The 22,872-nt window shown below is 35.4% G+C and overlaps 1 protein-coding gene across 6 annotated transcripts in view; it reads left to right on the top strand.

Moving 5' to 3' along the window:
* Positions 1-22,872, top strand: part of WDR41 (WD repeat domain 41) — a 188,348-nt gene that overhangs the window by 153,274 nt on the left and 12,202 nt on the right. For 5 of the 6 annotated variants that reach the window (XM_053224226.1, XM_053224224.1, XM_053224234.1 and 2 more), the window contains 6 exons: positions 1,721-1,769; positions 3,219-3,350; positions 5,866-5,928; positions 9,971-10,082; positions 12,592-12,654; positions 18,348-18,458. In XM_053224226.1, the coding sequence (XP_053080201.1) occupies positions 1,721-1,769; positions 3,219-3,350; positions 5,866-5,928; positions 9,971-10,082; positions 12,592-12,654; positions 18,348-18,458 (530 nt within the window). The remainder of the gene's footprint in view (positions 1-1,720; positions 1,770-3,218; positions 3,351-5,865; positions 5,929-9,970; positions 10,083-12,591; positions 12,655-18,347; positions 18,459-22,872) is intronic. The other variant, XM_053224232.1, reaches the window with a different exon arrangement.

Genomic DNA, 22,872 nt, shown 5'->3' with positions numbered 1-22,872 from the left:
TTAAAAATGATTGTTTTGTTTTCTTTTAAATCTCCAGATCTTTTATATATTTCATTTTGAAATAAGAATAAATGTTAGGCATGGATTTAAAAATAACTCTGCAGGTGATTTCTCACTAGTTACCTAGGAAGTTTTGAAGGTCCTTTCTGTTAAAAAGATAACGTAGTTCTATATTAAAAAAATTATTAATAGACTTTGGTAAGAATGTATTTGACCAATTTCCCATCTCCTGAATAATCTCTTAGCTCCTGTAGTAGGAGATGTAATTGAAGGATTTTGAAATGAGTGCTGAGTGTGGGAATTGTCAGAGCCAGTGAAGATAGCAGTTACTTATGGGACTTTGAAAGTGAGTATGAGAAATTCGAACTTGAAGCTCAGTTTGGAATGTTAAGGAAATTGTTATATGACTGAAGTAGTGAAATTTTATGGATCTCATATAGTGGTAAAATTCATTGGAACAGATAATCTCAGGAACAGAATAATTTTTGTGTCGTAGTGTGTCAGGTCACCAACAATAGACATCTGTGCCTAACAATGTTTACTTCAATGAAGACGTTCAAGGCATACCCAGATTTTATGAAACACACTAACAGTTTTGCACGGAAGAACATGTTTTCTAAATGCCATAGTTGCTAATGGATTATCATTTATTAATGGTTGTTAACTATAAGGGGCCAGTTATACACAGTTTTTAGCTGGCTTTCTATAATACCACTTCTCTCTCTCGTATTCAGAAAGCAAACCTTGAATTCAAGTGAATGAAAATGATATTATGGGAACAACTTTGGATCAATTTTGATTTATTAAAGAATCGTTTACAAACTTACATTATTAATAACAAATTACTTGACATGCTTACAGTGTGATTGCTGTAAACCATTGTGTTGGGACATTGCTTGAGAACAGTGCTTTCTTGATTTTATTATAATGCAGTCACTATGATGAGTAATCCTGTATAACAAATTACTTTTCTTGACAGTGTTTTTATCATGGATAACTTCTACTCTACAAAGTATAGATAATTGTTTCTTTATATATAGTGAATGGGAAGTAAAGAGGAGAAAGAAGCTATAACCGGGTTCATCATAGCTCTTTTTTTCATGCCAGCAAGCAAACTTTCCTTTACTTCTTTGCATTTCAAGCATTTTCACTAAAAAACAAAAACCTTCAAAAAACCTCAAAGCTTCCAAACTAAAAAAAAATGGTATTTACATGGAAAGACCAAGAGCCAAGAGAAAAAAAGGAGAGATCTTTGCTTTAAATAGGAAACTAATTAAAACATCTTTGCAGAGAAAATAATAGAAATAATGAACTTACCTGAGAAAGTGATTCCTTCGTTCCATTCTTGGAATATCACTTCCCATCAAGTGAAGCTCTTCCTCAGCTTAGTTTCCTATCACTTAAGTCAGGGTTTAATCATAATTCAAGCCAGGAAGGACTTGAAAGATTAGTTATAGGCCTCCCTTATTCTTACAGTTCTAGCTGCTGATTCATTGTAACTCTGAATGGTTTTATTTATCTTTGCATCTTCAGTTTTATTTATCTTTGTACCTGGCCTAAAATCCAGAAGATATTCCTTAAGTATTTGTTGAATTAGTTTAACCTAACCTGAATTAATATTAGTAAGTTAAAATACCATTAATAAATTGTGATATTTGTAAGTTATTTTAGCAAATAAATGTCACCAGAGATTTTTTTTTCACTTTTTTTCTCTACCCAGGTTTGCATCTGCTGGTGATGATGGAATTGTAGTTGTGTGGAATGCCCAGGTGTGTATTAAAAATTCTATGTGGATTGTGTAATAAAGACATGACTGTAGGGGTACCTGGGTGGCTCAGTCAGTTAAGCGTCTGACTCTTGATTTCGGCTCAGGTCATGATCTCATGGTTGGTGAGATGGAGCCCCGTGTTGGGCTCTGTGCTGACAGTGTGGAGCCTCTTTGAGATTCTGTCTCTCCGTCTTTCTCTGCCCCTCCCTCCCTCCCTCCCTCCCTCCTTCTCTCTCTCTTTAATGTAAAAAAACAAAACAAAAAAACAAAACTTAAAGATTTGACTATATAGTTGAGAATGCATTCATAAACACTATCTAGGTATGTACCTGCATAGCAGTATAATGCGACTAATTGATAGTTTAAAAAGGCTACTTAGGATGCGTCCATTTAAAATGGGGATCAATATTTCATAATAGAGAAAGGTTTCGAATTAAGATTTTTTTCCTGAGAAACAAATGCCAAATTACAAAAACAAAAGTTTTAATCTTATTCAACAAAACTTAACAACTATGCACTGATTCTGAAAATGAATCAAGTGTTGATTTTTGTGAGAGATAGAATTTTTATTTCAAAATTGTATAATATTCTCATGTTTGACTTTAATAGTAATATAATAAAAGACTAATTTTTGTTGTGAAAAATATTTAAGCTTCATCACATTTTTCCAGGACCTCTCTTCCTGATCCTTTGATGCTCAAATTATTCCCTTTTGAAGCATTTATCTTCTCACTGTTAATTTGGATTGGCATCTGGTCTGACTCTGTCAGATCCTTATTTTTCAGTGGTTTTGCCCATGATTAAAGCAATTATTTACCATTATGTTCACCACATTCATGAAACACTGCAACCTTGGAACGATTGGCAGTTTGTTATATTTACTTAGGATTTTTATATGTTTACTACTTGGGAAAAATCAGTGAGATACTGATAGATGAAGACATTGGATGGGTAAGAATAGCTGTTGGTGTTAGAGATGGAGTAGAGACTGACTTTATGAACAGTTGATATATTATTGGATGTATATAGTGTATATATTGTGTTGTCATGCTTTTATTTCCTTCAACATTTAAACTGTGGAGACTTAGATAACAAATACTTAAGGATAATGCAGACTCCCTATTTTTTCCTACTGATCATTTACTGATATTTTTATACTTGATTTACACAGGTCTAAAAAACCATATAGGAAAATATTCTTTTAAGTTTTCATATAAAATATGCTAGAATTTAATATTTTCTATTAGCAAATAATTAAGATTATTTATGGCTACTCTTCCAGTACCTGTTTAGATTCTATTTGATTGCTTAAGGTTAAAGTATAACATCTAAGTAATTAAAAATGGAATTATGTATTTTGTATATGGCGATTTTTCTTAACATTGTCATTTAAGATTATTTAAGTTATGAATATAATATGAGCCTATTAAAATTTTTATTGGTATTTCAGACAGGAGAAAAACTTCTGGAACTTAATGGGCACACTCAGAAGATTACAGCCATTATTACATTTCCTCCCTTGGAAGTTTGTGAAGAAAAGAATCAACTGATCTTGACAGCCTCTGCTGATAGAACAGTTATTGTATCCTTAAATCTGGAAGAGAGTAAAATACCTATAGTGACCCAACAGACCAGTACATACATTATTAGTTTTAGCCTTTTGGGGCTTGTCTGTACATTAATTTGAGCAAAAAATGATTTTGCTTTAGCCTTCATAGTACACTTCTTAAAAGTATTAGGCAACTGAAAGTATTAGACTGGATATAGGTTAAAGGCTTATTATTGATGGAAACCGCATGACTGAAGTTCTTTCCAGAGTTACTATTATATCAAGTTATATAAAATGGAGAAATTGGGAGAATTTAGGCTTAAAAGTACTTATCTCCATTTGCTTTTCAATTTAGAGAAACAAAGATGAGTTGGACTGGGGAGTAATTCACATTTTCCTCTATACCACATTGTACAGCAAAAGAAATGTAATGGCCCCAACCCGTAAGAACTCTTTGAGCATCTGAGTCTGGCAGAAAAGTGAATTGCCATCTCCTCAGTGGTTAATATTAATGTTTAGTGTTTAAAAACAGTTTTAAAAGAGTAAATTATCTTCCCTCCATACTTTTAGGTAAAAATTTAAGGTATAACAGCAGTAATGTTTTATAGAGTGCTTATGTGTGCTAGGCATTGTTCTGTTTAACATATATTACACATATTTTTACATATATTACCTATTACATACATTAGCCCATTTAATTCTTACAGTAAGTATTTTCTCATTTACAGATAAGAAAAGAGGCACAGAGAGGGTAATTAAGTAACTTGCCCCTAGGTCACACAGCTGTTATAGGGCAGCAAGCAAGCAGTCTGACTGCAGAGTCAGAACTCTCAACCATTGTATAATACTGCCTTTATAAAAGATTTTCCTTAAACATTCCTTAAAATTCAACCTTTAATATTTGTATGAGGAATTAGATTTAAGAAAGCCTTAATGGCCAGTTACTTATGGAAACTAATCTTTACTTATTTTTTTAAAAAGGTATCAAAGATTTGCTTTAAATCATCTGTGCTTATCTGAGAGTTCTGTTTTAAATAGTTTCAAGCATTAGTGAAGTAAGTTTTGGAGTAAGTCCAAAGGAGTAGATGTTTCCTGGGCTTCTATACAACCAGGACAAACTTTTTGACACACTGTAAATGAGCTCATTCACTCAAGTGATTTCTAGACACATTGTCAGTAGGTGAAAAAACTTCCAGGTACGATTTACATGTGGTAAACTATATTCTGTGGTGATGACAATATTGCATAAACAGTATTACTATGTATGTTTAGGTCAGTGTAACTTTATTAATACTGTTCAATTGAGGCAAATATTAGTTTAGGCACTAAAGCTTTTGCTTTTAGTATCAGTATAATCTCCAAAAATAGAATTTAAAATACTTTGTTTAAAAATTTTTTTTCATGTTTGTTTATTTTTGAGAGAGAGAGAGACAGAGCATGAGTGGGGGAGGGGGCAGAGAGAGAGGGAGACACAGAATCTGAAGCAGGCTCCAGGCTCTGAGCTGTCAGCACAGAGCCCAGTGCGGGCCTTGAACTCACAGACCGTAAATCATGACCTAAGCTGAAGTCGGAGGCTTAACCAACTGAGCTGCCCAGGCACCCCTAAAATACTTGTTTTTATTAGACCATCCCTAAGGTACTATAATAATATTTAGAGGCACTTACTGAATTAGTATAGTACAGGAATGAGTAGCTGAGACAGTATCAGCATGAACTTTACTTGTAAATAATGGTATAGAGTCATTTGCTTCACATAATGAGTTTTCTTGTTAAAAATCCAGTTCCAGGCTGCTTGAGTCTCCACTGTTAACAAACTTCATTAATTAAATGCTGAAGGTAAATTTTTAATTTTTGTCAGGTAATAGTCTTAACAGTCTGTCCGTACACATATGTGTGTATGTATATGTGTGTGTGTGTGTGTCTGTGTGTGTGTATACATGAATGTCTATATGTAAACGTGTGCTCAGACATGGTGTAGAATGTATATGTTACCATAGGAAGTGGGATAAAAAATTTGAAAATGGTTATACTCCTTAAGTCAAACTAACCTTGGACACTCATAGAAGGTCCTCTAATTATTTTAAGAATGTGTACAAGTAATACACTGTTACTGGCTTTTGTCAATTATAGTATAATAGTAAACGTGCCATGCATGTTGAAGGAGCTTTCAGTAAGAATTAATGGAACTGGTTGTTTTTAGTGTAAATACTTAATGTTGAGTGTTTATTAAATCATGGTGGACTATTTTGGAGAAAACACTTGGAATATTTAATGCCTATAAATATTGAGTATTCAGATCATTCATTCCTTGACATTTCTGATAGTTTGGTAGTAAAATTTACCTCAAACATATTTTAGATTATAAGCTTGATATGCTGAGTTGATAATTCATTATATGAATTAATTTTAGTAACAGTATAGATGGTAAATATACTTTATTTAAAGATTTTTTTAACTAAGAGTGTAACATTCGTGATTTAATTATTAGAAAACTTTTAATTTAGATTTTAATGTTTTACTTAGAAATTATTTCTTAACATAAGTTTAGGTATGGGATTGTGATACTGGCAGACAAGTTCAGAAAGTATCATGCTTCCAGTCTACTGTAAAGGTAAAATCTTATGCTGATATTTTTTGGTAATTGTCTTTTTTTCTCAGCAAAAATCTTCAATAAGTAGATGAAGTTACTTTTGTAGGTTTTAAGAATTATTTCTTCTATACATACTTATAGTCATTTGATTCTTGGAAGACTAGATTTTGAGGGAGCATATAAAATGTTGGAATGTTTGAATTTGGAACTAGATCAAGGGGTGAATATATACCAAGATAAGGAAAAGGTTAGTACCTAGTATGTTTTTGTAGGTAATTCTAGGAAGACATACTAGTTGTAGAATGACTATAGAAGTAGGTAGTCTGTTTTCTTTACACTTTGAACTAAAAACATGGATTTATTTGTCCTTCATTCTCTGCCTTTTATAAGGTCCTGAAAATAAGACATTATCAATTACTTAATTCCAAAGAACTGTCATATGGCTAATTGGCTGTTACTATTAGGTTCACTGATTTTACAAACAAATAATAATTGGAGCTTATTACATGATAGGAACTCTGCCACATGTTGGAGAAACAAATTTGGAGAAGACTTGGTTACTTGGATTCCTACAGAAGAAATTCTTAGGTCTTCTTAGAAAGTGTGTCTGTTTTTCAATAATGTCAGCAAATGTGGTGGAAAGGGTCTGCTAAAATGAGATGTTTCCTTGTTTTATTTTTTAAAAGTTTTTATTTATTTATTTTGAAAGAGAGAGCAGGGAGGGGCAGAGAGAGTTGGGGAGAGAGAATCCCAAGCAGGTTCCACACTGTCAGTGCAGAGCCTGATATGGGGCTTGAACTCATTAACCCATGAGACCAGGACCGGAGCTGAAATCAAAAGTTGGATGCTTAACCAAGTGAGCCACCCAGGTGTCTCACCTTATTTGTTTTAAAGATACCTTGTCTCTTTATTTGAGCTTACACTTTTTTTTTGTAATGTAAAAAGAATTGTGTCTCAGTGTTCAAAGTATTTGATTTTTTTCCTAAAAGGCAGCATCTCTGGTAGCCATCTCATGCTACTATGCTATTCTTCATTATCAATTTAGTAGAGTTTCTGGGGGAAGAAAGTGTCCAGAAATGCTTGTATCCAATTTAACAATGGATTGTCTTTGAGGGAGTTATTAAAATATTGATTTGATGAAAATTTCTGTTTTATGTGATCTGAAAAGATGCTTCTTTAAAATACGTTACAAATATTTTTGCTAGTTGAGGCTATTAGGTTTCAAGTGAAAATACATGAATTGAAAGAATAGGGAACAGGAAAACTGGAGAAAATTTTGGTATATTGTGGACAAATTCTTTGGGTGAACTGTTTCATGAACTGTTTATAGGAACTGATCATGAAAAAGTATCTTATTTTTTAAAGAGGTTTTACTATAATGTTAGTCAGCTAGATAGTTGTATATACTCCTGCTGTGATCATGTTTCTCATAAGAGATTGTTTAAAAGTATCATTTCACTCACTTCATTTCAGTGGTTCAATTCTTTAATAGATAATTTATCAAAGAAATTCAGATCCCTAATAAATATAAGAAATGCTATTATTTATTTTTTTGAGCTAGTAGTTTTTATAAGGGTTTGTATTAGCGAGGAAGTGGTGAAATTAGCATTTTTATTAAATTGATGATATTCCTAGCAGACAGTTTGGCATTATTAATGAAAATTTTAAATGATTACATGAATTGACCCAGAGACTCTACTTACAGAAAACTCTTTAAAGGAAAAAAAAAAAAAAAAACTTGGGCAGAGATTTATGAACAGAAATGTATCTTGCAAATATATTTCATAAATGTATGATTGGCAGTATCCTAAATATCTTACAGGAAAATAGTTAAATTATGGTAGAGACATATGCTAAAAGTGGTATTTAGAGAATTCATAAGAAGTTTGGAAAATTCTGATAAGATATTAAGTAGCAGAAGAAGTATATTATCCTTAACAAAATACTAGCAATCCAAATCAGCAACATATAAAAACATTCTGCACTATGACCAGATAAGACTTATCCCATTTTAACATCGGAAAAATCAGTAACTATAACATACTACAGTAAGAGTAAAGGACAAAAAACATACGATCATCTAAATCGATGCACAGAAAGCATTTGATAGCACCCTCTCATGGTAAAAGTAGTCAACAAAATAAATAGAGAACTTCCTCAGTCTAATAAAGGGAATTTATGAAAACCCTGGAGCTAACATCATATTAATGGTGAAAGACTGACTGAATACTTTTCCTCCTGAGATCAGGAATAAAACAAGGATGGTATTCAGTGTTATAGGCAATAAAAAAGAAATAATGGGTATCCATATTGGAAAGGAAGAAATAAAACTGTATCCACAAGTGACATGATCTATATACTAAATCTTAAATTCATAACCAAATTCAAACATTTATTAGCTCCAATAGTTGTAAATTATATATCTGATAAGGAACTTGTATCCTGAATATATAAAGAACTCTTAAAACAGCAGTAAAAGGGCACTGGAGTGGCTCAGTCGTTTAAAGAGTCTGACTCTGTCTCGGCTCAGGTCATGATCTCACAGGTCATGATCTCACAGTTCATGAGATCAAGCCCCGCATCAGGCTCTGTGTTGACAGCATAGAGCCTACTTGGGATTGTCTCTCTCCCTCTCCGCCCCCCCCCCCCCCCACTCATGCACATGTGTGGTCAATCAAAATAAATAAACTTAAACCCCTCAACAATAAAAAGACAAGTAACCCAGTTAAAAGTAGACAATTTGAAAGACATTTACCCAAAGAAATATACAGATGACCAATAAGCATGTAAAAAGCTCAACATCATTAGTTATTAGAGAAATGCAAGTCAAAACCGTAATATAATACTATTTCACTTACACTAGAGGGCAGTAACGTGTTGATAAGGATGTGGAGACAATGGAACCGTCACACATTGCTGGTGGAATTGTAAAATGGTAGAGCTGCCTTAAAGAGTTATCATTTGGCCCAATAGTCTCACTCCTAGGTATTCCTATTTCATTGTCAAGAGAAATGAAAATGTATGTCCACACAAAAATTTGTACGTGATGAATGTTCATGGCACCACTGTACATAATAATCCAAAAGTGGAGATATCCTAAATGTCTACCAGCTGAGAATGGACACATGTGCTATATCCACATAATGGAATATTATTCAGCAATCAAAGGGAGCAAAATAATGATACATTAAATATTCAGAAGTTAGGGTAGGGATTCTTAAAATAGAAACTGCCTTATTTTCAACCCTTTTTGTTCCAGTAGTTTTAAAAGCTAAGACAACACTTAGCTTGGACAAGACTATCAGAATCTTTTCCTTTTCTTGTTTATTCTTCTCCCTCACTCTTGTCCTTTTATTCAATCAGAGTCTTGAGTGGGAGGAGTATGATTAAAGGTGTGGACTTTAAAGTACTGTTAAAGGTAAAGGACTTCTATAGACTTGAAATACTCATTTTCCTAAATGAATTAGGAGGTATTAATTTGAGAGTTACATAAAAACTAAGGTCATATATTCTGTTTTATTTTAAAGGACGTTTAAGCCTTGTGTGTTATCTATTACCGAGTAACAAATTACCTCAAAACTCAGTTGCTTAAAGCAATAAATATTATCTTACCGTGTTTGTAGTCAGGAATAAAGAGCAGCTTAGCAGTTCTGGCTCAGTGTGTATTATGAGGTTGCTGTCATCTGAAGGCTTGACTGGGGTTGGAGGTTCCTAGGGGAGTCATATGATTGGTAAGTTAGTGCTGGCTGTTGTCCAGGGGTCTCACTTTTTTGCATGTGCATCTTTCTCCATGTGGCTGCTTGTGTGTTTGCCCTAGAGTGATTCGAGAGAGCAAGGAGGAAGCCACCTTGTCATTTATGATTTAGTCTTGTAAGTCACACACCGTCTCTTCTGCTATATTCTCTTCATTAGAGGCCAGTCACTTAGTAGAGTCCACATTCAAGGGTGGGAAACTTAAACTCCACCTTTTAAAGAGAATGGTTTCACAGAACTTGTGGACATATTTAAAAACCACCAATGAATGCTTGAAATTCTAAACTGATATTTCAAATGAATTTTTCAGTGCTTAATTGTTCTTCAGAGACTAGATATTTGGCTCTCTGGTGGGAATGACCTATGTGTGTGGAACCGAAAATTAGATCTCCTATGTAAGACCAGCCACCTTTCTGATACAGGTAAGAAATCAAATCAATGTAATTATGAACCATGATTGATATTCTTTAAAAGACATAATGAATCTTCGAAGAGACTTCCTATGAATACCTCTGTATCCATTAATTAATATAGGGGTTTTTCTTTTCAGTTCTGAATATATCATGTAACCTTATTTCTCCAGTTTGATGGTTGTATAAAAAATATTTCTATCCCAAATTGGAGGGAGAAGCCTCCCCCACCCACCTTTTGTCTTCACCTCCCCTTATAACAGAATTTCTCAAAAGTGGTCAAGAAAATCTTTGATTTATACTCTTGGTCTGCGTTCCTAAACTGAGTTAGATGAGCACATTGATAAATGGAATTACACCTTTCCAACTTTATAATAGAGTTTATTTGTGGGGCCATTGGATTTTGAATAGATTCCAAAGGATGACCTCATTTTACAATTGGTTTTACTAGAAAGTCCATGCATTGTGCAAACTTACTAATAAAGTTCAGAATTTGGTTAATATTTTTGGTTTTAAGAAAATAAATTCAGTTTGACTTCTGATACCAAGGATCTTAAACAATAAAATAAAAAAATTATTCAGAGTAAAACTATTTAAGTATAAATGAGAAAATTTAAAGAATAACCTTGAAGTTATGTGATATACTGTTAACTATGTTTGTTTCTAAAAGTAATCAATAAACCCATTGACATCCTAGAAAGAATATTATTAAGCATATCGATACTGTAAAGGTAGCAGGAGCCCTGTGAATTGAATTTACAGTTCACAATTAGAACTAACTTATCTCCACAAAGATACTAAATCAGAAAAGTAATGTGATGTCTTAACAAAACTAAATCACTACGTTTCTAGGATTTTCAGTTTTACCTTTCAATTCAATGTTTGATCACTAGTAATGTTGGTAGTATCTAGATTGTATTTTCATGTTTCCCGTTATCATGAGTTATATCTCTTTATTTACACGTATATTTTCCTTTCTATTTCTAATACTAGCCTGTGGTTACCTGTGAATTTTATTCCATGAATTATTAGTAACTATGTTATGAAATAATGAAATCAGGACTAACAAGAATATTTTGTCTGATAATGGAAATTACCTGTTATTGTAGTCTCCGTTTTGCAAGTTATCTTTGAGAACTATTAAGTAATCGTAGTATTGTCCTATTTATCAGTGTCTCAAGAGATAGTGGAAATCTTTGAGAAAATCTGTTAGAAGCCTTTCAGAAGGCTATCAGTTATTATTGGTGAGCCTTTTGTGATTTGGGTTTTCCACATTACCAGATGCCACTGAGTTAGCCGTGCTGTTAGACCTTTATGTCATGAAGCTCCTTTTCATGAGGCTTGCTTGATTTTTGGCTAGCAAGGCTTAAAAATTATGGTCTGTCTACAACCATTTCATGATTCAGCTATAAAAAGATACTCAGAATTCTATCTTTATATCTTTTCGATCTAACAGAAGGAGAATCAGATCTTGTTTCCGGATTCAACGTTGAATATGCAGCAGACCCCTTCGCCCTATTTTTCCTAGCGGAATATGCTAACATTATCATATTAAATATTCTCACAACAATCCTATTCTTTGGAGGATTTCACAACCCATATATACCAGAACTATGTACCGTTAACTTTACCGTCAAAACCCTATTCCTAACATTCACCTTCCTATGAATTTGAGCATCCTACCCATGATTCCGATATGACCAAGTCATATGTCTTCCAAGAAAAAATTTCCTACCCCTCACTCTAGCCATATGCATATGATGTGTATCCTTTCCCATCATCACAGCAAGCATTCCACCCCAAACATAAGAAATATGTGTGAAAAAAGAGTTACTTTGATAGAGTAAATAATAGAGGTTTAAATCCTCTTATTTCTAGAATTCTAGGACTCGAACTTAATCCTAAGAATTTAGAAGTCTTCGTGCTACCATATTATGTCATATTCTACAGTAAGGTCAGCTAAATATGCTATCGGGCCCATACCCAGAAAATGTTGGTTTATATCCTTCCCGTAGTAATTAAACCCCCATTCTCATTATTATTATATCAACACATTTCAGGAGCCATAATTGTGATAACAAGCTCCCACTGACTAATAATCTGAATTGGCTTCAGAATAAACATACTAGCTATTATCCCCATTCTTATAAAAAAAATGTAACCCACAAGCCATAGAAGCATCCACAAAATATTTTCTTTATATCTTCTTTGAGCTAGTCATCTTGTAAATGGTGATTATCTTTAGGGATTCCTGGTTAAAAAAAGTTGACCATAATAGTGAAAGTGTCAACAGAGCATATCTTACCTTTAGTAAATCTGCATCTTCTTTAGGTCTCTAATACTTATCACAGACTCATTTTCCGTGTGCAGGTGAGCAGGGAACCACGATGTAGTATATTGTGTGTGCTTTATTGTTACAACCCTTTTATGGGAAATAACTGGCATAAATCTGAAAATGTTTTTATTTTTCATATAATCTTTGAAGAAAATAATTTGACCTTTGTCATATATATTTTTGAAGGGATCAGTGCTTTGATTGAAATACCTAAGAACTGTGTTGTGGCAGCAGTTGGCAAAGAACTGAGTGAGTATGACTCTTTTTCTTTTATTTTCTTTTTAAGAAAATTTAAAACTAGACTTGTATACACATTTTAGAAAGACAACTTTTTATTTAAGGGACATCTGCCCCTGCCCACGTCTTGACCTGCGATTCTTGGAAGCGATGTGGAGACTGAGACATTTTCAAGACGTTAGGTCAGTTTTTGTACTGTGCTTGGTCTAACATAGCCAAGTGGGGCATGGTAACCCCATATGTCTGAGGCCAGAGAAAGCCGTTTACATTCCACAGTTCTGTCTGCTCCTGATCTATAGTCCTACACTTAGCAAAAATTCTGACCACAGAAAGCAACTATCAGCATTCTGGAAACTAAAAACTTGATTTGGACAGGTTGGAGGATGATTACTGTGGGAAGCCACTAAGGCAGGAACTGTGGTGTTTTTGGCTCAGGAAGCCAGAGTGGGGCCCATTTTCTTGGGAAGAGTTTCTGCCATTTCCTTCAGAGTGGTGGGATAGCAGAGAGAGGGGGTAGCAAGAGGAATTTTGTAAATTTATTAATTGATTATAAACTTGCTGTTTGAAGGCTATTTGGCTGGTGATGGTTAGCTAACCCATTTACTGCCATGGAGCTCATAGTAAAAAATAAAGTCTCTTGTTCCTACTGCCTTTTGAATAGAATTGGGGTGCTGAGAAGTGATAGAGTAAGCATGCTTCTTCAAGCCTCCTTATTTCTTGAAGAATTTTTCTAATGTATCCCAGAGAGCATATGATGTTGCTTGTGCTACTTTCTTTTTTTTTTCAATATATGAAGTTTATTGTCAAATTGGTTTCCATACAACACCCAGTGCTCATCCCAAAAGGTGTCCTCCCCAATACCCATCACCCACCCTCCCCTCCCTCCCACCCCCCATCAACCCTCAGTTTGTTCTCAGTTTTTAAGAGTCTCTTATGCTTTGGCTCTCTCCCACTCTAACCTCTTTTTTTTTTTTTTCCCTTCCCCTCCCCCATGAGTTTCTGTTAAGTTTCTCAGGATCCACATAAGAGTGAAAACATATGGTATCTTTCTCTCTCTGTATGGCTTATTTCACTTAGCATCACACTCTCCAGTTCCAGCCACGTTGCTACAAAGGGCCATATTTCATTCTTTCTCGTTGCCACGTAGTACTCCATTGTGTGTATAAACCACAATTTCTTTATCCATTCATCAGTTGATGGACATTTAGGCTCTTTCCATAATTTGGCTATTGTTGAGAGTGCTGCTATAAACATTGGGGTACAAGTGCCCCTATGCATCAGTACTCCTGTATCCCTTGGGTAAATTCCTAGCAGTGCTATTGCTGGGTCATAGGGTAGGTCTATTTTTAATTTTTTGAGGAACCTCCACACTGTTTTCCAGAACGGCTGCACCAATTTGCATTCCCACCAACAGTGCAAAAGGGTTCCCGTTTCTCCACATCCTCTCCAGCATCTATAGTCTCCTGATTTGTTCATTTTGGCCACTCTGACTAGCGTGAGGTCATATCTGAGTGTGGTTTTGATTTGTATTCCCCTGATGAGGAGCGAGGTTGAGCGTCTTTTCATGTGCCTGTTAGCCATCCGGATGTCTTCTTTAGAGAAGTGTCTTTTCATGTTTTCTGCCCATTTCTTCACTGGGTTATTTGTTTTTCGGGTGTGGAGTTTGGTGAGCTCTGTATAGATTTTGGATACTAGCCCTTTGTCCAATATGTCATTTGCAAATATCTTTTCCCATTCCATTGGTTGCCTTTTAGTTTTGTTGGTTGTTTCCTTTGCTGTGCAGAAGCTTTTTATCTTCATAAGGTCCCAGTAGTTCATTTTTGCTTTTAATTCCCTTGTTTTTGGGGATGTGTCAAGTAAGAAATTGCTACAGCTGAGGTCAGAGAGGTCTTTTCCTGCTTTCTCCTCTAGGGTTTTGATGGTTTCCTGTCTCACATTCAGGTCCTTTATCCATTTTGAGTTTATTTTTGTGAATGGTGTGAGAAAGTGGTCTAGTTTCAGTCTTCTGCATGTTGCTGTCCAGTTCTCCCAGCACCACTTGCTGAAGAGACTGTCTTTTTTCCATTGGATATTCTTTCCTGCTTTGTCAAAGATGAGTTGGCCATACGTTTGTGGGTCTAATTCTGGGGTTTCTATTCTATTCCATTGGTCTATGTGTCTGTTTTTGTGCCATGTGCTACTTTCTCCATAGGCCAGATATGAGATTTGCTGTGACCATCAGTTGGCATATTTGCAAATGCCAGTAAGACATGGGCTAATTGTTTACCATTTATTAACTGCTGTTTGCAGACTCCATGGCTTTGCAGCCAAGTTTCTCTTTCTTCAACTGACCTTGCCATGTGTAATCATGTCAGAGAAGTAATTTTCTAAACACTGTGCTTATTACCCTTTCTTTCCATAGAGTAGTTTCAAAAGGTATTAGAATTTTGTGTTTAGTTTATTTTCTCTTCCTTGCAGAAATTTAGTTTTCTCATGTTTTCGATCAAGCTGGAAAGAAGCCTAGCTTTTCCCTGGCTTTCTCCTCTTGTAGTGAGCCAGTCACTTTGAGTTTTGCTGATTTTACTGCTAACTCAGTGGTTCTCAGATTTTAGTGTGCATTAAAATGACTTGAATGGTTTGTTAAAAAAACACACATTACTCGGTCTTACCCCTAGAGTTTCTGATTCAGTGAGTCTGGAGTATGGTCCGAGTTTCTGCATTACTAACAGGTGTTTTGGTGGTGCTAGGGTTGCTGGCCTATAGGCCGTACTTTGAGGACTCCTGCCTTAAGTACTTTGATTCTCTTCTTTCCGTCTCACTACTGTTGCTCAGTTCAGGCTCTCATCTCCCCTCTTGCCTGTTCTGTTGTGCTAACCTCCAAACTTTATCTTCCTTCCTCTACTGTAGTGCTTCTCCAGTGCCTTCTCCTCCTCTAGGTTAGGGCTTCTCCGATACATTTCCCAGGAGGTGCTAGGGGTGATCTCTCTAAAAGGCAGGCTACTCCCCTGCTTCCTTTGTCTATAGAGTCATTTCTAGACTCTCAAATTTCTGACTCGTATGATAGTTCATCTTTTTGGAGATCAACTGAGAGTTGCCAAATTAGTATTTTACTAGTAAAATCATTAAATACAAAAAAAAAGCTATCATTTACCATCATCATTTTGTAAAAATTACTTCTTAATAAAAAAGTATGAAAAATGTGATCTCAGCAAAGAATAGGACTTTAAACTGAATATATTTTTGTACAAAATGTATGTGGCCCTTATTTTTTCCCATTTTTGCCTTACATGAATGAAATCTTTGCTCCGGGGGACCAATATAAGACCACCAGTAAGATAAAGTCTAGATTTTTCAGCAGATTACATCCAGTTCTTTATTCTCTTCCTCCTCTCTCCTCTGAGTCCTGTATCACGTGTTTGTCAAAACTGAATTGCCCTGGGTTCTCCCACCTGAGGTGTTTCTCACCTCTTTGCCTTCATTTCTCCAGTCACTCTGTATCAGGTCTTTGCCCCCTACTCATTGTCCTCTTTGATGTTGCTAATTCCTCCTTACTCTTTAGGAGCTCCAGAATGACATTTTTTGAGGCTGAAGGCTTGCTTACCTATCCTCTCTGCTCCTAGAAGTTTTTCTTCTGTGTTCTCATAATCTCTTATGTGTCATTTCACTTACTACTTAAAAAAAAAAACAACAAAACTTCTCTTTGCTTTTTGTTCTTTCCTTGCCCTTCCCTTGCAGAATGTGAGCTCCTTGACAACTAAAGCTTTTTATTCACCTTTCTGTTAAAAGATGGGAGATTTTTATTGAATGAATGAGTAATTGAGTCAATTCTTTTATGTGGTAATAAAAGTATTACTAATGCCTCATCAGAAGTTAGAATAGCATGTAAAAAAAAGGAAGAAATGAGAATTGGTTATATTCAGAAAATAATTTGTAAAAAATACGTATTCTTAAAAACAAGGTTTTGCATTTTATTAGTTTCATTATAAAATATAGTGCCATTTTTTCTTACATAAAAATACATTTCATTCTCGTAAATAGAGTGTATTTTCTATTTCCAAGACCAAGCTTGTGCCCATTTCCTTGGTTTGAAATGTTCCATACTAATTTCTCTTTTTCTATGTGAGGCCGGGCTACTTTCACCAGGAAATACAGCTTGTGAGTACTCATGTAACTGTGAGGCTAATCAGCAAGGCTGTCAGCTCTGACACCTCATCTTGGTTCAGAAAACCAGGCTTTTGTTCTTAACCCTTTTTTAGAATTCACTATTCCTTCTCTTTTGTCTTAGGATCTAATTTATATTTGTTTTATTTCCTTGAAGTTACTACATAGGTGACCCTATGAATACTTGTCTGTAGGGGCCATATTTATGGATTCACTGAACAGTTTCACATTATCTCCAGTACTTGGTAGTTCTTTGTGGAAGCCTCCTTTGTAAGGTTTTTTTGTCCGTATCTGAGGTTACTTTTTGTTAGTTTGATTAAATAATACATTGCCCATTATTCCACATTCCCAATCTCAAGATCATTTAGTAGTATTCCAACTATAAGTAGAATTTTTACACAAGTTGGACAGGTATCAGGAAGAGTTCTTTTATTTAATGAAAGACCTGCTTTTGCCAGCCACAGTTTGAATGTGAACGGCTGTCAGGATGAAATAACTTTTTCTAGAGATTCATCAGTTGGTAAAATATTATCCAGAGAGATACAAAGGAATGTGGTATGACCCATTTTCCAGAGAGGAATGTAAAAAAATAAAAAGAGAGACTTTAGTAATTAGCCACCACCTGGAAAGGATCTGACTTCTGAGACCTTCCCACTTCTCAGATATTAGTGATCCTAATCTGTGAGCATCCATAGAACTTGGTACATTGGCTTATTTCTAGCCCTTAATACATTGATTATAAGCTTGTTTATAAGTCTCACTCCCACTCTAGAATGCATTTCAGGGCAGTGACTGGGCCTTATTCACATTTAATATCTAAGTTGCTGGAACATAAAAGATATTTAGTAAATGTTGATAGAATCACTCCTGTTGATTTGATTTTTGGTTTTCTGTATTGATTAAAGTTAGGATTTATACAAGTTTAAATAAAACTATTTGTTAATGTCAGACAATGAGTAAAGCCAACACATTGAACATCTCTTACAGTCAAAAGTATATTAAAGCAACACATTGAATATTGACATAGAAAAACTATAAGGCATGTTCTCAGAGAACATATAATTTAATAGTTTACACCTAATATAAGGAAAAGTTAAAAAAAAATAGCTTCTCATGTCTTTACTGAGTTGAAGTTAAACGTGAATTTGTAGCTTATTTTGTAGCAGTGCATACTGACCTGAGAACATGAGTAGAGAATGATGATGATGGAGATGACTTTGGAATGTGGACCAGTCACTGACCAGGGAGAGAGGGAGGCGGGTTAGCCAGATATACCTTGAAGCCCCAGAGAAGATGGGGATTTCTGGTTGGTAATGGGTTTAGAAGAGTTTTAATAAAAGAACACTTGTAAAGACACACTTATTTGGGATTTTAGTAGATCATCTCAAACATCTCAAGCATTTGAAAGAAATACTGTGGTATGAATAAGGCTTTCTTTGGAGTTGGGTTTTTCAATATTTTAGATCTTTCTCACTTAATGAAATACTAGCTTTTTTTTCCCACCAGAAATAGAATTCCATCTTCTTTGACCATTTTAATAAAATCATATCTGTATTTTCATTTAGTAATTTTCAGGTTGGTAACACCAACAGGAGAATCACTGGAATGGGATATTCTTGAAATTAAGCGCCTCCTTGATCACCAGGATAATATTCTCTCCTTGGTTAATGTCAATGGTAAGCTTACTGTGTATTTGTTTCTTTTATGTAAAATTTTGCACTTGTTGACAGAACTTTGGTCTTATTTTGTTCTAGAGTTCTGTAATTACCATCATTAAAATAATGCTTTAGACTAGTACAGGTCAGCAGTCTAATATACTGTGGGGTTTATTCCAGTAGAATTGATCAAGTTTTATAGATAGGTCTAAGATATAGGTCCAAGAAGAATAGAGTGGGGCAGAGAAAAAAGATGATGGGGGGAGCATAATTATCTCAGGTGCTGTGTGATAGCTGTGAGATGACTGTCATAGGCTATAAATACTAATGCCTAGTAGCATTTCAGCATTTTTGGCAGATGGTTCTGGCCAGTTCCTCTTTTGTAGACCACACAGTATAATACTACGTAGCAAGTTATACATTTAGATCAGAAGGAGCAGAATTCAAGTGGATTGCAATCATGATTGAAGACTTCCAGAGAATAACACCAAGATAAAGTAAAGGTCTGCAAAAATTGGGTCATATCTGCCCATCCTCATGGTTGTATGTTTTGACTTGCCAGACATCTTATTTGGCTTCACAGTGATTTTAATCATGTCTCCTGGAATCTGTCATCAGATGGCAGAATAGGATCAGACACTACCAGTCCTGGGATTTGGTTGGCTCACTTTGAAGTAAAATGATGCCTTGTATCATCAGAACTCTGCTGGTTAATTGGTATTCCGGGGTCACACAAGAAGAGTCCTTGGTGGCTTCAGTTTGATAATCTGAAGGAAACCGTAAGAGTTTTGTGAGGATGCCATGAATGTAATGTAGTGGGAGGACTGGACTGCACTCCCAGACCTGAGACCTGGGTTGGCTCTTTTTGAAGAATACTTTGTATAACCTTGAGGCAAAAGGAAAGAGGGGCACAGATAGCACCAAATGTATTCTCCATTTTTATGCCATTTAATCACATGCTCAGATACATGTGTGAATGTCCTTTCCAGCTCCAAAAGGCTCTTGCCTAATAGTCATCTTCTTACACAAGTCTTACTTACTGCAAGTCTTTCTAAGGACCAGATTGTCTGTGGTGATAGAAGTTAACATGTTGGGAACACCCTTTGATTTTTCTCTGGGGGTTCTCTTTTCTTCTAGCCATGGATGGCAGCACAGAAGACAAGTTCTTGTTTGGGAGACCCTCTGACACAGAGTCTTAAACTCCAGGGCCCTGGAGCTGCTAAGAAAAGCACGCATTGTCCTTGCCCATTACACTGGTCATGCCTACTTGTTCTGTTTTAGTGGTAAAACATTGGTGTCATTGATCCAGCACGGTTCCTTATTGAAGGTGATAGGATGTTACTGAAGAGTTCTTAGCTTCATGGCCCTTCTGCTGTGCAATGTGCAAAGAAGCTTAGCTTGTAACAGTTGAACCAGAAAGTATTTCTTTGCCAACTTCTTAAGGGAAAGAAAATGGAAATCTAAAGCAAAAATATTGTTAATGAAAATTACAGGAAACCCATAGTAGTTTTTACTTTATTAACTCCCTGACTATAAAATTACATTACAGATAATAAAGAAGCTTTAAGCATTTTGAGGAATCCTATATGGTCAAGTAGTCTGTTAAAATTTGAAAATGATATTGTGACAGTCTCTATTCTGTACATAGGTAGGTTTGCTGTCCTGAAGATATCAGTGATCCTGAAATTATTATGTTGTACGGTTCCCAGCTCCACTCTCAGCCCTGTTTCTTTTACTGCCAATTACCAGTGGAAGATGTGGCTAGTTCTGGGTTTGTATTTCATAGAAGTGCATTTTCATGGAGGTGGCCACAGGCAACCTTAGAATGGTAGGACAGAATTCCCATAGATGTGAATAATGAATAACAGAGAATCTGATAATGAATGAAAAAGAGATCTGAATGCCTCAGCAGAAGGTTTTCTAACACAGACATACAAGATAACCTAGTTTATATTTTCTGGCAAAAGGCTCTGGTGCTCCTCCATTTTATTCCTTTTCTTGTGTTGACAGCATGGTATGGTAATCACAAATTATTAGTACTTGTGAGGGAAGGTAGACAGATATAAGAATGGGAGTTCCTACTAAGTGACTTTTTTTTTTTTGAGAGACACAGAGCGTGTGTGTGGGGGGGGAGGGGCAGAGAAGAGGGAGACACAGAATCCAAAGCAGGCTCCAGACTAAGCTGTCAGCACAGACCCTGATGTGGGGCTCAAACCCACAAACTATGAGATCATGATCTGAGCTGCAGTCAGACGCTTAGCTGACTGAGCCACCCAGGTGCCCCTATACTAAGTGACTTTTGATACTAACATAGGATGAAAATCCATCCCTGTATATCATTGAGCTTGTTTTGTGTGAAACATTCTGAGTGACCTGTTTGAGAATATATAGTGATAAACTACACTGACGTAGCTGAATGCCAGTATTTTGTTTTAAGTGAAAAATTCCAGCTGGGCACATATATCTTGTTTCTGTTGCATAGATGAATCACAGACACTCGGGCAGATTAAGTTAGAGCGGACAGCCATGTGGTCTCAAGTTCAGTTGACTCTGTTATGATGGCATGCAGAGTTAGTGTCAAGAATCTTCACTCCTTAATGTCTCTGTTTCTTATGTAGTTTGAATGAAATTGGAAAGAGGAGGGAAAGGGATGGAAAAGAAGATCATGGAAAGAGTAGTACAGCTTTAACTGTCCCATTATTAGTAGTCCGTTAATAAACTATAGAACTTGGTCTTGGAACCAAGACAAAATAAAGTTTACATGTATGACTGCTGGTAATTTTTTATTTCTAAGAGATTGTTCATCTAATTATTAGATATTTCTGTCCTGGCTTATTTGGTAAATGGAATCATTAAATCATAACTAACTCATCTTTGTATTCCTAAATTAGAAATACTGGAGGTTTTAATACCATTAATTTGGGATAATACTAGGAGCTCAGAATAATGCCAGAGACTCAAAGATAATGTTTGATGTCTTTTTTAAATTCGTACACATTTATTATTGGCTTTTTCATCTAGTGCATGAGAAATCCAAGATAGAGGGAGGTTAAATGACTTTCTGAGGACTAGATGGCTAGTAACAGAGCCACATTTAGAATTTGGGTTTTTAGACTCACCTTGTATTGTTCTCTTCTACCTTACCTAAATATGTAAGGATTAAAATAAATTACATTTATTTAAGATAGTTTTTAGTGTCAGCAGTAGTACATTTTCTATTAATTACGTAATTTACAAAGTGTCTTAGTTGGCCCACTAATTTTATTTTCATTTAAGGTAGTAAAAACTTGTTATTGTAGAAGTAATATCTAGTCATGGTAGAGTAATGAGAAAAGAGTGAGAAACATAAAGTCTGTAAAAAGGAAAATTATCCCACACGACAGTATTAAGCACTGGTCCATATACTTCTAGGTGTTTTTCTGAGAATATGTATGTGTATATCCATATGGCTTGCTGTTTTGTAACTGTATGTCATGAATATATTTCCGTAGCAGTATAAACATACTTTTACAACTAAAATTTTTTTAAGTTTATTTATTTATTTTGAGAGAGAGAAAGAGAATGCAAGTGACAGAGGGGTAGAGAGAGAGGGAGAGTGAATCCCAAGCAGGCTCCACACTGTCAGCACAGAGCCCGACTCAAGGGCTTGAACCCACAAACCATGAGATCATGACCTGAATCGAAGTTGGACTTTTAACTGAGCTACCCAGATACCCCTCCAACTCAATTTTTAATAACAGTTACTGTTTAATTTTATAGAGGTCTTATTCAGTTCCCAATTCACATTGTTAATATTACGTATAATAGCCTTGTTACATTTGTCTTTTATGTGCTTTCCTCAGGATACATTTCTAAAAGTGGAATTGTTGGATCGGTGGGTTTACATTTTTTTAAAGGTTTTGATGCATATCACCACATTTGAAAGGATTGTACCAATTTATACTAGGACATTAGTACGGAAGTATGTTGATTTTATGCTTTTGCCAGCATTGGGGACTTTGCTATTTTTTCCTCTTTCCCAGTTTTCAAGTCATTGAGTAGTATCTTACTGCTTTATTATTATTTTTTAATGTTTATTTTTGAGAGATAAAGATTGCACATGCAAGCTGGGGAGGGGCAGAGAGAGAGGAGGAGACAGAGGATCTGAAGCAGGCTCTGTGCTGTCAGTGCACAGAGCCAGATGCAGGACTCAAACTCAGAAACTGTGAGATCATGACCAAAGCCAAAGTTGGTCGCTTAACTGACTGAGCCACCCAGGTGCCCCTCTTACTGCTTTTAGATTTTTTTTGATTATTAAGGCACTTGAACATCTTTGCGCATGTTTACTGACCATTTGTATTTCTAATTTTGTCTGTTCAGGTCTTTTGCCCACTTTCTGTGATGGAGTATTTATCAAAATTTGGTTTCCAGGAACTCCTTATTTATCAAGTTTAAT

Source organism: Acinonyx jubatus, chromosome A1 (genome assembly GCF_027475565.1).
Source record: "Acinonyx jubatus isolate Ajub_Pintada_27869175 chromosome A1, VMU_Ajub_asm_v1.0, whole genome shotgun sequence".
In the NCBI taxonomy this organism is placed as follows: Eukaryota; Metazoa; Chordata; class Mammalia; order Carnivora; family Felidae; genus Acinonyx; species Acinonyx jubatus.
The sequence above is the reverse complement of the archived record's forward strand: the minus strand, read 5'-3'. Positions and strand labels throughout refer to the sequence as shown.